Here is a 14,188-nt window from a genome sequence, read left to right as displayed (position 1 = left end):
AAGTTGTGCCCAAGCTCACGCAGCCAGCAAGAAGCCAAGCTGGGGGCAAAAATACAAGTACCAGGGCTGCACAGCAGCCGCTGACTGCAGTGGCATCAGGGGATGCCAGGCCCCTGAGTCACTCGTGAGGCCCAGCTCCCACGCAGCCCCCTTTAAGGAGTGCTGGGTCTTCCAGCAGGGCTCCAGTCTTAATTTTAGCTTGGAGGCTTGCCACTGGAGGCTTCAGCCAGCGGCAGGCTGAAGTTATGCAGGACAGCTGTCAGCCGGCATGCTGGGTGGGGCCTATTTAGCCAGCAGGGGCACAAGTCTGGGGACACTGGTGTCTGTGCCCCAGGTCTTTTCAGCACCGCCAGCCACACGGCTCCCATCTCCTCCTGCAGGTCCCCCGGCTCCACGATGATGGCCGAGGAGCGCACAGACCTGGAGGCCCAGATCGTCAAGGACATTCACTTCAAGGAGATCGATCTGGTGAACCGGGACCCTAAGAACATCAACGAGGACATAGTGAAGGTAGGCTTGCGGGCCTGCCCTGGTGCCGCCTGCCTGAGGGTGTGGGTTTGGGTGCTAGGCAGGAGTGGGCTCTGTTCCAGCACCATCGGCTTCCCTGTTCCTCCCTGGCTTCTCCAAATGCCCGTTCCGAAACCAGCTTGTACCCTCAGAGAACCTTTAGTGTAAACAAGAGCAAAGAATCAGTCACACATACAGGACCATCCACTGGGGCAGGAGAGGCAAAGGAAGCTCCTTACAACTCTGTGCTCTTCCCATCTGTTCCTGGCCCTTTGCCGGGAGCAGACAAGGTGGCCAAGTTGGGCCCTTTCTGTGCCAGGGGCATTCTGCGGTCTCCACATTGGGCCTGGGATTAATCCCCAGAAGGCAGATTCCAGCAGGGCTCCTGGCCCCTCACAGGGGGCCCAGCTTCCCCAGGGCACCACCGAACACCCACTGCCGCAGGCTGGGGGCTGTGGCCAGGACTCATGCCTGCTCCCAGCCTGACGCCAGTGTCCAGTGGCCAGGGCAGAGGCCCTCAGAGGGCACCAGGGCCCTTGAAAAGGGATCTCAGATGAGGGTTACCCTCCCTTCAGAGAGTCTCCCCCATGGCTGTGCCTAAGTCAGGCCTCCTTCCTTGCCCACATACCACCAGCAGCCTGGCTGCCTCCAGGCCCACACCTCAGTCCAACCTCCACCCGATAGCCACAGGCATCTTACTATAGCAGAATTCCTGGGAGCAGGGTGCCCAACCACAAGCATCAGAGTCACTGGAAAGGCCTTTAAAAGGGCACGTGAAGGGGCCTCCAGGGTCCTCTGAATACATCAGAAACACAGACCAGCCCCGTCCAGTAGAAACGTCATGTGACCCATTATACAATTACTGTATGTCACTTTAAATTTTCTAGCAGTCATGAGTTTAAAAAGGAAAAACAAACAGGTGAAGTTAATTTTCACAATATTTTTCATTGTGTCTAGATTTCAAAAATTGTAGAGCTGAAAATTGATTCACAAGCCCAAACTGTTCCAAACATTCTTACAAGTTTCCCAGTCACAGGATTGACTATCGATTTTTACATTTTAAGTAAAATTAAACATGATGTAGAATTGTTCAGTTGCACTCACCATAGGTCAAATGCTCAACATAGCTCAATGCTACTGGGTTAGACAGCACGGTTAAGGGCTTGTTCTAAGCACCGCCCTGCATTGTCACCTTCAGCAGGATACCTCCCACGCTGGCTGAGTCTAACTTTTTCCCATGGCTTCTGAACCCCAGAATAATCTGGCCCCCACCTTCCTCTTCTACCTCCAGCCCCCATGTCAGGAGCCAGTCACAGGAACCAGAACATGCTCCTGTATCTTTGCCAGGAGTGCCTGCTTCCTCTTCTCCACATGGTGTAGGCCCCACTCAGCCATTGAGACCTGATTTAAACATCACCTCCTCCAGGAAGCCTTCCCCGACTGCCCCAGGAAATCAGGAGCTCCTTCCTCTGTGACCCCATTCACTCAGGACATTTCTCTGTAACAGTTTATATTATGCGATTATTGTATTTATAAGCATCATTTATGGTGGAGATAGTATAATCATGACACAGCTTGGAAAGTTCAGCAAAATTAGGGAATGAGTTTTCCAAACTGAAAAGCACTATAAAAACATTAAGTAGTACTTGGCATGGTTTGGGCAGTGTGATCTAGAGGGAATGGTCCCAGACTTGACACTAACAGATCTGGTTTCAAATCCAGACTGTTCTATCTAAAAACAATGACACCAGACCCTCTGTAAAATGTTCATAATTTACCCACCCCCATCCCCACGGGGTAAATGGATCTCAGAGCAGCAATGTGCAATAGAAATAGACCATGAGGATTACATGAGATAAGGGATTTGAAAGTATCTAACAGAGTCCCTGGCGCAAAACAAGGGTGTGCAAATGTGAGCTGATAGGAGCCTGGAGGGCCAAAGAACTAAGCCAGGGCCAGCACGGATGCCCGGGTTCTGCTCTGGTGGTCCCTTGCCAGCTGCTGGGATGGAGAAGAGGATCCCAAGGGAGAAGGCAGTTTCTGAAGGATTCCTGCAGCAGGTGACAAGTGGAGAGAGGCTCAAGGGTCCCAGTGAGCCAGGAGCGAGCCGGCTCCCAGCCCAGACTGTAATTCAAGGGAGGGATGAGAGTGGCTACACTGGTGCAGTTGCTGATGTTGCCTCTTGGGGGCTAGAAGCTATCCTCACTGGAGGCACTGAGCCATAGAAAACCATCCCTCCAAGGTGAAGCAAAAGGCCCACAAACATTCCTATTGGGAGTGAAATGAAAGTTGCTCGGTCGTGTCCGACTCTCTATGACCCCATGGACTATACAGACCATGGAATTCTCCAGGCCAGAATACTGGAGTGGGTAGCCTTTCCCTTCTCCAGGGGATCTTCCCAACCCAGGGATCGAACCCAGGTCTCCCACATTGCGGGTGGATTCTTTACCAGCTGAGCCACAAGGGAAGTATACTGAGGATAAGCTGGTCTGGGAATTTATTTGACTTTTTCCTTCCTTTTTAATGAGTCAGAGATGAAAATGTTTTGAAATTTAGAATAGGGATTATAAACCAGAATCAGCTTAAATACCACAGAAAGATACAAGGAGACTTCAGGTTGGTGTAATGGGCTGTGAAACAATAAAGGAAACGAAGAAATGGGGAAGAATGTGGCTAGAAGAGAGGGGTCTACCTGGACAGACTGGCTTTCGGGTCACCTGGACGAACTTTCATCAACCGGGCAAAGGACAGGGGTGAGGGGAACAGACTTGGAGAGAAAGAGAAACAAGGCGAGGCCAAGAAGAAGGCTGGAGCTGCCCGTGGGCAAGGAAGGCAAGTAAGACGCCAGAATAAAATGGGCTACGGAGACCCAAGCCTGGCCCCATCCTGACACTAACTTGCTATGTGACCCTGGGCAAATCCCTTTCCCTCTCTGGGCCTCAGTCCCTAGTGTAGACAGAGGCCAAGTGGAAAAAAGTGAAAGTTGCTCAGTCGAGTCCAGCTCTTTGCAACCCTATGGACTGTATAGCCCAACAGGCTCATCTGCCCATGGAATTCTCCAGGCAAGAATACTGGAGTGGGTTGCCATTTCCTTCTCCAGGGTAACTTCCAGACCCAGGGATCGAACCTGGGTCTCCTGCATTACAGGCAAATTATTTACTGTCTGAAGCCCCGAGTGGAAAGAAGAGAGACCCATTCCCTTACTGGTGCTGCTGAGTTCACATAGTAAAGCCAACAGTGGAGAACAGGAGATGTACTCACTGGGTCCATGGATTTGACCCTCAGAAGGAGGTGCTCCCTTTGGATTTCCAGAGTCAAAACTTGACTGAACTGCACTGAACTGCACTGAACAAGGCCTGGTGTTGCCCTTGAACCCAAGATGGAAATGAGTGCCAAGGGCGAAGGGAGAGCCCTGCACAGCCCAGCAGACTTGACTGTAGTCTCTGTGCTCTGGGGTGGGCCTGGGCAGAGGGGAGGCCGCCCCATTGCCTTTGGCGCCCCCCACCACCACCACCACCACCATTCACAGAACATCAATGCCACCAACCACTGCTTGCTCTGTGCCAGGCACTGGGCTGTTGCTGAGATGGTGATGAGCAAGTCAGACCCACTGTCTGTGAGCCCTGTGCCAGGCTCTGGGGCAGGAAATGAGGGCCAGTGGTCCCCAGTGCTCCAGCTGGCCAGCTAGGACATTGTTCCCTTCAGACCCAAACTGCAAAGCCTCCAGCCCCTCCCCCATGCATTGCTGCAGGACCCCAGCTCCACCCCCACAGTCTGCCTGTTATCTGAGAGGGGTCTCAGGACTGTCTCATTGAGAACTCAGCAGGACATCTCACCCCTGTGTCAGGCAGGTCATTTGGTTTCTGTTTTCAGCCACTCTCTGAAAACCCTTCAAACAGACCTGATCCCAGCCCATCATACCAGTTCCCACCTCCAACCCATATCTGCCACACATGCCTTCCTCCTCCAGTAAAACACACAAACACCACCTTCTGCCGCTGAGCTCAAACTAAGAAGTACCTAGAGAACCCAACAGCTCCCTCTTCCCCCCAGTTCTCCAAAATCTGCGTTCACTGTGGACCCACCTGGACACCCTATTGCATGAAGATGTGACTGAGCTGGTGCTTCCTCTTGAGAAGAATCCAACCCAACAGAGAAGATGAGGCTACATTAAAGAGAATGTTCAGGAGGAGGTGGTAAACACCATAACTCAGTCATCAGTTGAAGGGTCACAGGAGGTTGCGAGAGGAAGGCACTTGGAAAATCAAGAGCCAGCTTCATGGAGAGGTGGTATCCAAGCTGCATAAATAATGAGGAAAATGGAAAACGTGGAAAGGGGCCATCAGGCTTTCCAAGAAGAGGGACTGAAACAAGCAAAGGCCACAACATGGAGCAGGATGTTGGGCAGCATCAGCAAAGGTGAGGACTGGGCACTGCCACTCCCCAGCCTATATCCACGGCAGACATCACTAATGGATCACAGCACGTTTCCAGGAAGCCATGGACCATAGGCTTGGCCGAGCTGGCACACAGGTGAAACCTCTTTGCAACACTGTCCGCAGGAGAGCAGCAGGATTAGAAACGCCTGCATTTACGGGAGAGAAGGCAGAGGGGGCAGGATGATGCTGAATTAGGAAAGCCCATAATCTGCCAGGCACTCCACACTGGCAACTCCTTCATTTGAAAACTTTTCATCTTGCCCCCTGGCAAGTACCTCTAAGAAGCGCTACACTGGACTAACTCACACTGAGGTATTTGTAACTTCGTGTTATGGGGACTCCTGTGTTATGAACTAGAATTTTTAAAAATGTGGTCCACTTGCTCGGGGGCACTTGTTAAAATGCAGATTTCCAGGCCCTGCCACTAGTCACTGTTTTGTACTTTCAAGAGCTGGCGAGTCCTCTTTGTCTAACAGAAGACACACCTAGAGTCCTGAGTCGTCACCAGTTTTCCTTAAAGATGCACGGTATCAGTAGTGTGACAAACCGTCCTAAAACTCGACTGCTTAAAGCAACAGCCCTCCGAGCCTCAGTTCTGTGCATTGACTGCACTTGACTGGGCAGCTCTGCAGGGCTCAGTGGCAGCTTCTCCTCTGCCACATCCTGCTGGTGGAGCAGGTCACAAGGTGAGCCCAGCCTGAGACTGCGCCCAGACAGAAGCCCTGACGGGCATCACTAGTTGGGGGTCATCTCTGGGGACTAGCTAACATCCCTCGAGAAGCTGGTGCACAGCCAAGCCTAGAAGTCAACCCAAGGCAATTCCTACTACCCTGCAGTCCACCACACCAACCTTCACAAAGGCAGAAACTAAGGGGGCCAGGGAGAGGATGGCAAGAGATGGGCAAGGGCAGGGCTCACGAAGATCTGATGACTCCTCTGATGGGACCCTTCTCTCCTCCCTGATGCCCTCTGTTATCTGAGTCTCTTCATAGCTCCTTCATCTGTGTCCTTAGCTTCAGGCCAGGTGCCCCAGGCCCCTCTGTAGGATGATCTGGACCCCAAACTCCCACTAGTACTTGGCCCCCTCCTCCTACTCCCAGAACCGGCCTGTGCTCCATCCTTGCCTCACCTCTGGCTAAGGAACCAGGTCCTGCAATGACCCTAGTCAAGGAGATGGCAGGAGAAACTGAGGTCTAAAGTTTGATGTGGGTTCCACCCCTGCTTGTCCCTTATAGGCCAGGTGGAATACTAGATATAAGACAAATGGGCCAAATTGACACCTACAAGGGCCAAATTTTGGCCCTACTATGGTCATCCCAGATGGTACAGAATTCTACTGCTGTTATTATCAATTATAACACAGGAAGCAAAGCTTTGCCATTTTCCAGCTACTCTGTAGCTATCACCGTGTCTTAGCTTCCTGCTTCAGAGGTCAGTGCTGCTCGGGCTATCTGGGTGAAGGGCCAGCCTTATTGTTATTATTCCAATCTGTTGTCCACCAGTAGTGTGCAAAAGTCAATCAAAATTAACTACTAGAGAGATGCAGTGAAAAAGAGGTATTAACGATATAAAATCCAATTATTATTATTAGAATTAACAGACACACAATTACTAGCTGAAATAACTATTTCTAAAATGCCTGCTCTCAACTTGTGGACTTACCTTGTTGGGAGGAGCACACTGATCATGGACCACCCTTTGAGCAGCTAGATAGTAGGTGACAAGACCAAGATCCCACGAAGCATAGGCACTCCTTCGGATCTTGACTTCAAAACTAATTCCGTGTCACTAAGGATGTTGGCCCAATCCTCTTGGTAGTGTCAAAACCCACAAACAAAAAATCAAACAAAAAAGGTGGGCCCAGAGAGGGAAAGCCCCAGACCCCAAATCACACAGTAACTCAGTGGCCAAGTAGAGACCCGACCCAGTGGCCATCCCCCTGCCTAGAGCCATTTCCCCCACCCACGGAGAGCCTGTCTGAATCCTGCAGGGCCCTGCATGCGCAAAGACTGAGTCACACAGGAATGAGGGGAGGCATTTTTGAATTGGCGGGGGGGGGGTGCTGGGGGATGGCTGCTGGCCTCCCTCGCATCCCTGGGCAGCGCCCAGCCCAGCTCCCCTGCACCTTCCCTGCCCTCCTGGAGATGGCAGGAGCCCCGCTGCCCAAGTCCAATGAATCAACTAGCTCTCTTGCTGCTCCAAAAATAAATACGCCAGAGAAGGGGACACCAGCTAAACGAGCCGCCACTTTCTCTCCGTCCCAGCCCCTCCTCCAGCTGCACACCCAGCCCTCCAGCTCTGCCCATGGACTTAGCCCCCACCTCACCCTTCCAGAAAAAGCCATCTCCCCTCCACTTCCGGAAACGAATTAAGAAATGAAGTCACTGTGTGCTTCTGATACACTGGCACGTCTGCCTAGAGCTGCCTGAGCTGGGCTTTATAAATATCTCCCCAAAGTAGTATGGTGATCAGAGCGGTCTCAGCTCTGGTAAAGGGAATGGCTGCCTCCTCCCAGGGTGGCCTGTCTCTCTGGGAGCATGATTTCAGGCTCACAGACAACAGAGCGGGTGCCCTGGGCACAGTGCCAGAAGGCGATTTCTAAAAAGAACTCAAATTTCAGTAACAACAGCTTCTGCCTTCTGCAAAAAAAAAAAAAAAAAAAAAAACAAGGATGATCATTAAAAGACATCATAGAGAAGTTCTTGGTGGTAGGATTATTACCATAAGCAGAGAAGGAGGGAAAAGAGGAATCCATCCACCTTACAGACATGTGCACACTCTCATTTATGACCAGGTAGGCTGGAGAATCATTGCACTTATGATCTGGGGTACCAAGAAATTTTCTGAGATAAATTTTCACAGGAACTTTAGAGCAGCTGAACAAATGATTATGTCACTGGGTACCTACCGTGCGCCATGTACTATACTAAGCATTGCCCAAGAGGATGTGCCTAGCACAATCCTGTGACTCTTCCTTAGGATTATGTACCCCAACTCACAGATGACCCCGCCCTGCCTCCTCCCCTTCAAGCTGAGCGACAGGTGAATCTAGGCATCCTGATTTGACTCTGAGCTCTTCACACAGCCCCAGCCAGGGTCAGAACCATTTTGTGTCTAGCACAAAGTAGGTATTGAATAAGTATTTGTTTGGCTGAATGGATGGATAGGTATGAATGGGTGGATGAGGATGGAAAGACGGATGAGAAGACAGATAGATGACAGGTAGATGGATATGAATGGATGGATGCATATGGGTGGACTGATGGACCCATGGATGGCAGGCTGAACGGAGACTAGATAAGAATAGATGAATGGGCAGATGAACAAATGGTAGGAGACAGATGGAAAAGAAATTATGTCTGTTCTTCATAACAAGGTTGTAAAAAACAGCAAACCCATTTTACAGATCAGAAAGTGAAGCTCAAAGAGGTTAAGTTATTGCCAAAGTCACTCATCAGATCAGCAACTGTGCAAATCCACCTTTGGGAACCTAGCTCCTGTTGAAAAAAGCACTCTAAAAGCCACTAGCAGCTAACAGTTACTTAGTGATGAGGATCCTATACCAGGCAATATGCTGAGTATTTACATGTCTTAACTTATTCAATGGTCTGATAAACCTAATGAGATCCATCTAGGAAAATGAGGCATAGGAAAGCTGAGATGCTTGTTGAAGGTCACAGAGCCAGTAAGAGACACAGCTGGATGCAAACCTCAACAGTATGAGTTGGTCAGGGCCCCTTCCACCCTCAGAGGCCAGACACAAATAATCAATCGTTGCTGAATGCAGGAATATGCTGAAATACATGAACAACGCAGGCTGGGCTACCGAGGGGCAGGGGAATTGCTGACTGCTTGGAGTAGAGTGGGTGGCTGCAAAGAAGGGGCCAGGGGCCCTGGCCTGGGGCAGGTCTCTCTGGCCGACTAGGACCAGATCTCAGAGGGAACAGTCTCCCTCCCTGACAGCCAGTATCTGCCTCAGGGTCTGACCCTGGCTGGGGCTGTGTGAAGAGCTCAGAGTCGAATCAGGATGCCTAGATGCACCTGTCACTCAGCTTGAAGGGGACGAGGCAGGGTGGGGTCATCTGTGAGTCAGAGTCCACGATCCCAAGGAATAGTCACAGGAAGGGAAGGAGAGGCCCCAGGCACTGAACAGGACAGAGGAGGAAGGCAGGGAGACCACGTCCACCCAAAGGCCTCCCTCGGATGCTCGTTCCTAGGACTGCAGCAGGATCCAGAGCCCAGCCCAGGCGCTAGGAGGCATCAGGCACAGGTGGGCATGACCATGATATGGAAGGGGCTGGCTGTGGAGGTCAGAATCCCTCAGCTGGCAGGATCCAGGCCTTGGGGATTTGGCTGAAACTCCACAATTTTAGTGTGTGTACCCAGGACAAAGCTGGAATGGTCCCCTGGGGCCTATACTCCTCAGCTTCTTGGATCTCAACTCCCCTAAGAAACAGCAACTCTGGATTTCTGCCCATATAAACCGGATGTGGAAAGATACCAGTTATTTCTATTCACTCTCCAAATACATGGGACATTCCCCAACCAACTTGGGCCTTCTTGTCCAAAGACCCAGCACTAGATCTAGAGACTGGAGACTCCTGCATGTCTAACCCCACATCTCCCACTAGCTACCAGCTCCTAGAAGCCCTCCAGGAATCAGTGTTCTCTTTTGGAGGAGATGAGGACCGTATTCTCAGTCTTCCTTCCAGCCGTTCCCGTCCATCCGGAGGGCTGGCCGCGTGAGAGGTTCAGTGATCTCCACCAAGCCCCAGGAAGAGAAGGCTGGAGGCTAAGATTCACAAGTGGGTCCTAGAAGGCCCTCTGACTCCCCAGGTCAACTTGTGCACATCACCTGCAGCCTGAAATCGCTTCCTGTGAATTTTGCTCCCCATCAACAAATCACCCCAAGTGTCGGGCTGCATACTCGGCTCTCTCCAGGGGGACCCAGGGACCTGAGGCCTGGCCCAGGAGCTCAGAATCCAGCCACGTGAGAAAAACAGGACTCAACAATGGACATACAAAATGGTCATGTCCACTCCCTACCCCTCAGAACATTTACACTGGAAAGAAAAGCATCAAAGCAATAATAATTTTAGTATTACTAGTAGAGAAATGCAAACTGGAGATGCAAGTGTCTTGTTTTTCCTACTCCCTTAATTTTCTGCAAGGTGCCTATGTTATAAGGAAAAGTAGTTTTAATAAAAACTTTATTCATAGAGAAGATCTCCTTCCCCCTCAAAAGTGGGAAAAGGGTCTGCATGGGAGACTGGGGTTTGAGCTCACTGGCCCAACTCCCCACCCTCCAGTGAGTCTGATTCATTTGTGCATTTATTCAACCAACTGCTGTTAAAGCAGCCCAGGAATACACTGCCTCTCATTTTATAGGCAAGACAGCTAACGCTCAGTGCTACTAAATGACATCACATATGAGAAAGCAGCATGATGATGCTTAAGGCATAGTAGGGACTCACAAAAGGTTAGTGAAGTGACTTGGCTGAAAGCAATCTTTATTTTTTTCCGCTTACCAAATGGGGCCTCAGTCACCATTTCAGTGGGATGTGTGAGCAGGATTTTCTTGAGTATCCACCTTCTTTCCAGCTGCAAGGGAGGGACAGGGAGGAGACTTCCCTGGTGAGCCAGTGGTTAAGACTCCACACCTCCAATGCAGGGGGTGCAGGTTTGATTCCTGATCAGGGAAGTAAGAGCCCAAATGCCATGCAGTACAGCCAAAAAGATTTTAAAAAAGAAAAAGAAAGGCCCAAGCAGGCAGCATGAGAGGCAAGTCTGAGGCAGCTCAGGACCAGGGCAGAGAGAACAGTGCTGCACTCCCGAGGTACAGCACTCAGATACCAGACGCCTCCACCAGCCAGGACAACACAGTCCTCACCTCACCACCAGCCAGATCCTGAAACAGCTCAGACCAGTGCACCTCCTCTAGCCGCCTCCATCACCCCAGACAAGGCTGGACCCAGCGACGCCTCCCAGCTGGCCTCTCCCTGAGGCATCCTCACTCCCACCCCAACAACCACCCCAGTCATGTCAGCCAGGATGAGCAACTCAAAACTCAGACCAGAGATGCAGAGAGCAGACTAGTGGTTTCCAGAGGCAGGAGGGAGGAGGTGAAATGGGTGAAGGGGGTCAAAAGGTACCAACTTCCAGTTATAAGATGAATGAGTCCTAAGGCTGTATGGTACAGCATGGCGACTACAATGCATGGTGAATAATATTGTATTGTACATGTAAAACCTGCTGAGAGTAAGTCATACAAGTTCTGATCACAGGTACACAGAGATGTTAACTACACTCAGTGTGGTGATCATTTCCTGAAATATAAAAATCAAATCACTATGTTGAACACCTAAAACTAACGTAATGTGTCAATTATACCTCAACTGAAAAAAAGCTGCAGTCCAGCCAAGCCACTCCCTGTGCAAAAGCCCTCACTCAGAGGCTGCTCTCTGCACAATACCTGCCCCATCTAGCCTCTCCGGCCTCCCTTTTGCCATTGTGGGCCTGTGCTCGGCCTTCCAGAAGGCCTGTAATTCCCTGAGAGAGCACTATCTATCCCACTAGGTCCCAGCAGTTGGTGCCCCAAACACTTTTCCAGCCCACACCTCCACCCACCACCTGGCTACCACCAGGAATCAGCTTAGCTAGATAAGGCCTCCTCCAGGAAGCTTTACCCCCAGGCTGAGTTAAGTGTCACCCTATGGGTGCACATGGCCCCTATCCTTCCCTTACCGGAGAACAGGCCTTGTTCTCTTTGTGGCTGTAAAGTCCAGAAGGGCAGGAACCTTCACCTGTTTGTCATCCTATCAGCAGGCACCCAGTAAATCTTTTCAGGATTACTGCCATTCCAATTCCCTAGGATCATAAAATAATAGAATTTCAGAGTCTCCTGGCCAGCCTGTAACTTACAGATTAAATCAGTCAACTCCTCAGAGCCTCTTCTCCCCCCATAAATCAGAGGACTGGACCAGCTCTTATGCCTCACAACTCTAGGGCAACACCAGCCATCACCTGAGAGCTGGTCAGAAATGCAGAGTCTCAGGCCCCACATGGACTCACAGGGGTCTGAAGTCCCGTGGGCGTGGCCCAGGCACTAGCTTTAACAGGCCACTCAGGGGGTTCTGACCCTTAAGAAACCGGTGATGCTGTGACTTGAGGATTCCCCGTCCTGCCCCTGCAGGTGGATTTTGAAGACGTGATCGCGGAGCCCGTGGGCACCTACAGCTTTGACGGCGTGTGGAAGGTGAGCTACACCACCTTCACGGTCTCCAAGTACTGGTGCTACCGCCTGCTGTCCACACTGCTGGGCGTCCCACTGGCCCTGCTCTGGGGCTTCCTGTTCGCCTGCATCTCCTTCTGCCACATCTGGGCGGTGGTGCCCTGCATCAAGAGCTACCTGATCGAGATCCAGTGCATCAGCCACATCTACTCACTCTGCATCCGCACCTTCTGCAACCCACTCTTCGCCGCCCTGGGCCAGGTCTGCAGCAACATCAAGGTGATGCTGCGGAAGGAAGTGTGAGGCCGGGTGGGCGATGGGGCGGCGGGGCAGGGGAGCCTGCTGCTCGCGGGGCTGCTGGTGGCTCTTTCTCCTCGGGGACCACTGCTGCCCCCCAAGATGGGAGGACACAGAGTAGGAAAACCAGAAAGAAAAGACAGTCCACCACGGAAGCACAGTGGGCTTCCCTCTGCCCCCTGCCGTACCACGATGCCCCCGTGACTGGGCGCCAGGAAGATCATTTGCTAAGAGGCAGCTACTGCAAATCCTTGCATTCACTTGTACTGTAACAGCATAAACCGGCCCACAGTTCCCACCCGGGACACCCTACCCCTGCCCCAGGAAACCACCAGTGACTGCTGGCATTAGGAGGGTGGCTCCAATAAAGGGTTTCGGTTACATCTGGAGAACGCTGTTTTCCATCTGTCCACTATGTGGGCACATGCCCTGATCATCTCCAAAAATATATTTCACTGCCCTGAGAAGCAGAAGGGTCAAGCTGGCTAACCCGTCTCTCAGCCAAATGCAAGAACCAGAGTTTGGTTTCTCTTGGGATTCTTGTTCGCTGGGTGTCTGCTCCCACTGCGCTCCTGGGGAGATTATTCCCCATTGACTTCTGTTGCCCCTGGGCCAGCCAGGGGTTACTCACAGAAGGAAACGGCCCCTGGGCTGGAAGGGGCAGGTGACACTCCCTGGGCACCACTGAAAGCAGGGCCTGGGTTCAAACCTCCCTTTTGGCTCAGATGCTGAGCCCCTGGCATCGCCTCCTGGCATGTACACCCTCAGCCCCAAGGGATGTGATGAGGGCATACGGTGCAATTTGTTCACATGTGGACCAAATAAAAGGCAATAGAAGAGGCACGGTCCACCTCCTGCCCACCTAGCCTCAGCAGGAAAAAAAAAAAATCAGAAAACCAGAAATCTTTCATTCTTTAGGGATGCTTTCCCCAAGTGTGTTATCTAGAACTAAGTCCTCGGAAAATGCAGGGAGCAGCTTTTACACTTAAATTTGTTTGGAAAATGTATTATATTTCTCTCAGAGATTTTCAATAGACATTAGAATGTTAAAGGCTCTGACAAGTCCTGTAGTAAAGAAAGCTATTTAGGCCAATAGTCTCCAATCCTATTTGATCCCCCCACCCCCTTTTTTCCTTCATGCAACACCTGTAAGTCTCATGAAATCCAGGTTCCAAAGTACTTTTCATGTTTTCAGAGGTATCACCTCACTGGCACCTGGCCATGAGCCCGAGGGACCTGGGGGTGATGTGGTGGAGGAGCCACACCTGCAGAGGAGGCAGGGCGGAAGCAGCCTCCATTCTATCCTTGCCTCTCCTCCTAGCTGGTCTCAACTTTAGCATCCACAAAATGATCTCTAAAGTCCATTTTAGCTCTTTTTACCTGCTTTTGTTTCTTCGAGTATCTTAGTATGAAAATTTCAAACACAGAGGAATGCTGAAAATGTCTGCTGTGAACAACTATCTACCCACCATCTAGGCTCTAGAATTCACATTTTACTGCTCCGCCTTCAACACGTTCCTACTCATCTTTCATCTGCCAATCTCCCCTTTCTTTTGCATTTTTAAAGAAGCTGCAGATACCGGTATATGTTGTTCTTAAACACTCATCATCATCCCTTACTTTTGGCAAACAAGAAAGTCACTGTCCAGAGGCCAGACTTGTCAAAAGGTGCACAGCCAGTCACATTCATGCTGCGGTTCCAGCCCACTGCTCT

The 14,188-nt window shown here is 51.1% G+C and overlaps 1 protein-coding gene across 1 annotated transcript; it reads left to right on the top strand.

Annotated features, from left to right (window-relative positions):
* Window positions 1–288: 288 nt before the first annotated feature.
* Window positions 289–12,866, top strand: CAV3 (caveolin 3). The gene is made up of 2 exons (XM_004018300.6): window positions 289–510; window positions 12,139–12,866. The coding sequence occupies exons 1-2, from the start codon at window positions 397–399 to the stop codon at window positions 12,478–12,480; spliced, it is 456 nt and encodes a 151-aa protein (XP_004018349.1). The 5' UTR covers window positions 289–396; the 3' UTR covers window positions 12,481–12,866.
* Window positions 12,867–14,188: the final 1,322 nt, after the last annotated feature.

The sequence above is a fragment of the Ovis aries genome, chromosome 19 (genome assembly GCF_016772045.2).
Source record: "Ovis aries strain OAR_USU_Benz2616 breed Rambouillet chromosome 19, ARS-UI_Ramb_v3.0, whole genome shotgun sequence".
Taxonomy (NCBI): Eukaryota; Metazoa; Chordata; class Mammalia; order Artiodactyla; family Bovidae; genus Ovis; species Ovis aries.
The sequence above is the reverse complement of the archived record's forward strand: the minus strand, read 5'-3'. Positions and strand labels throughout refer to the sequence as shown.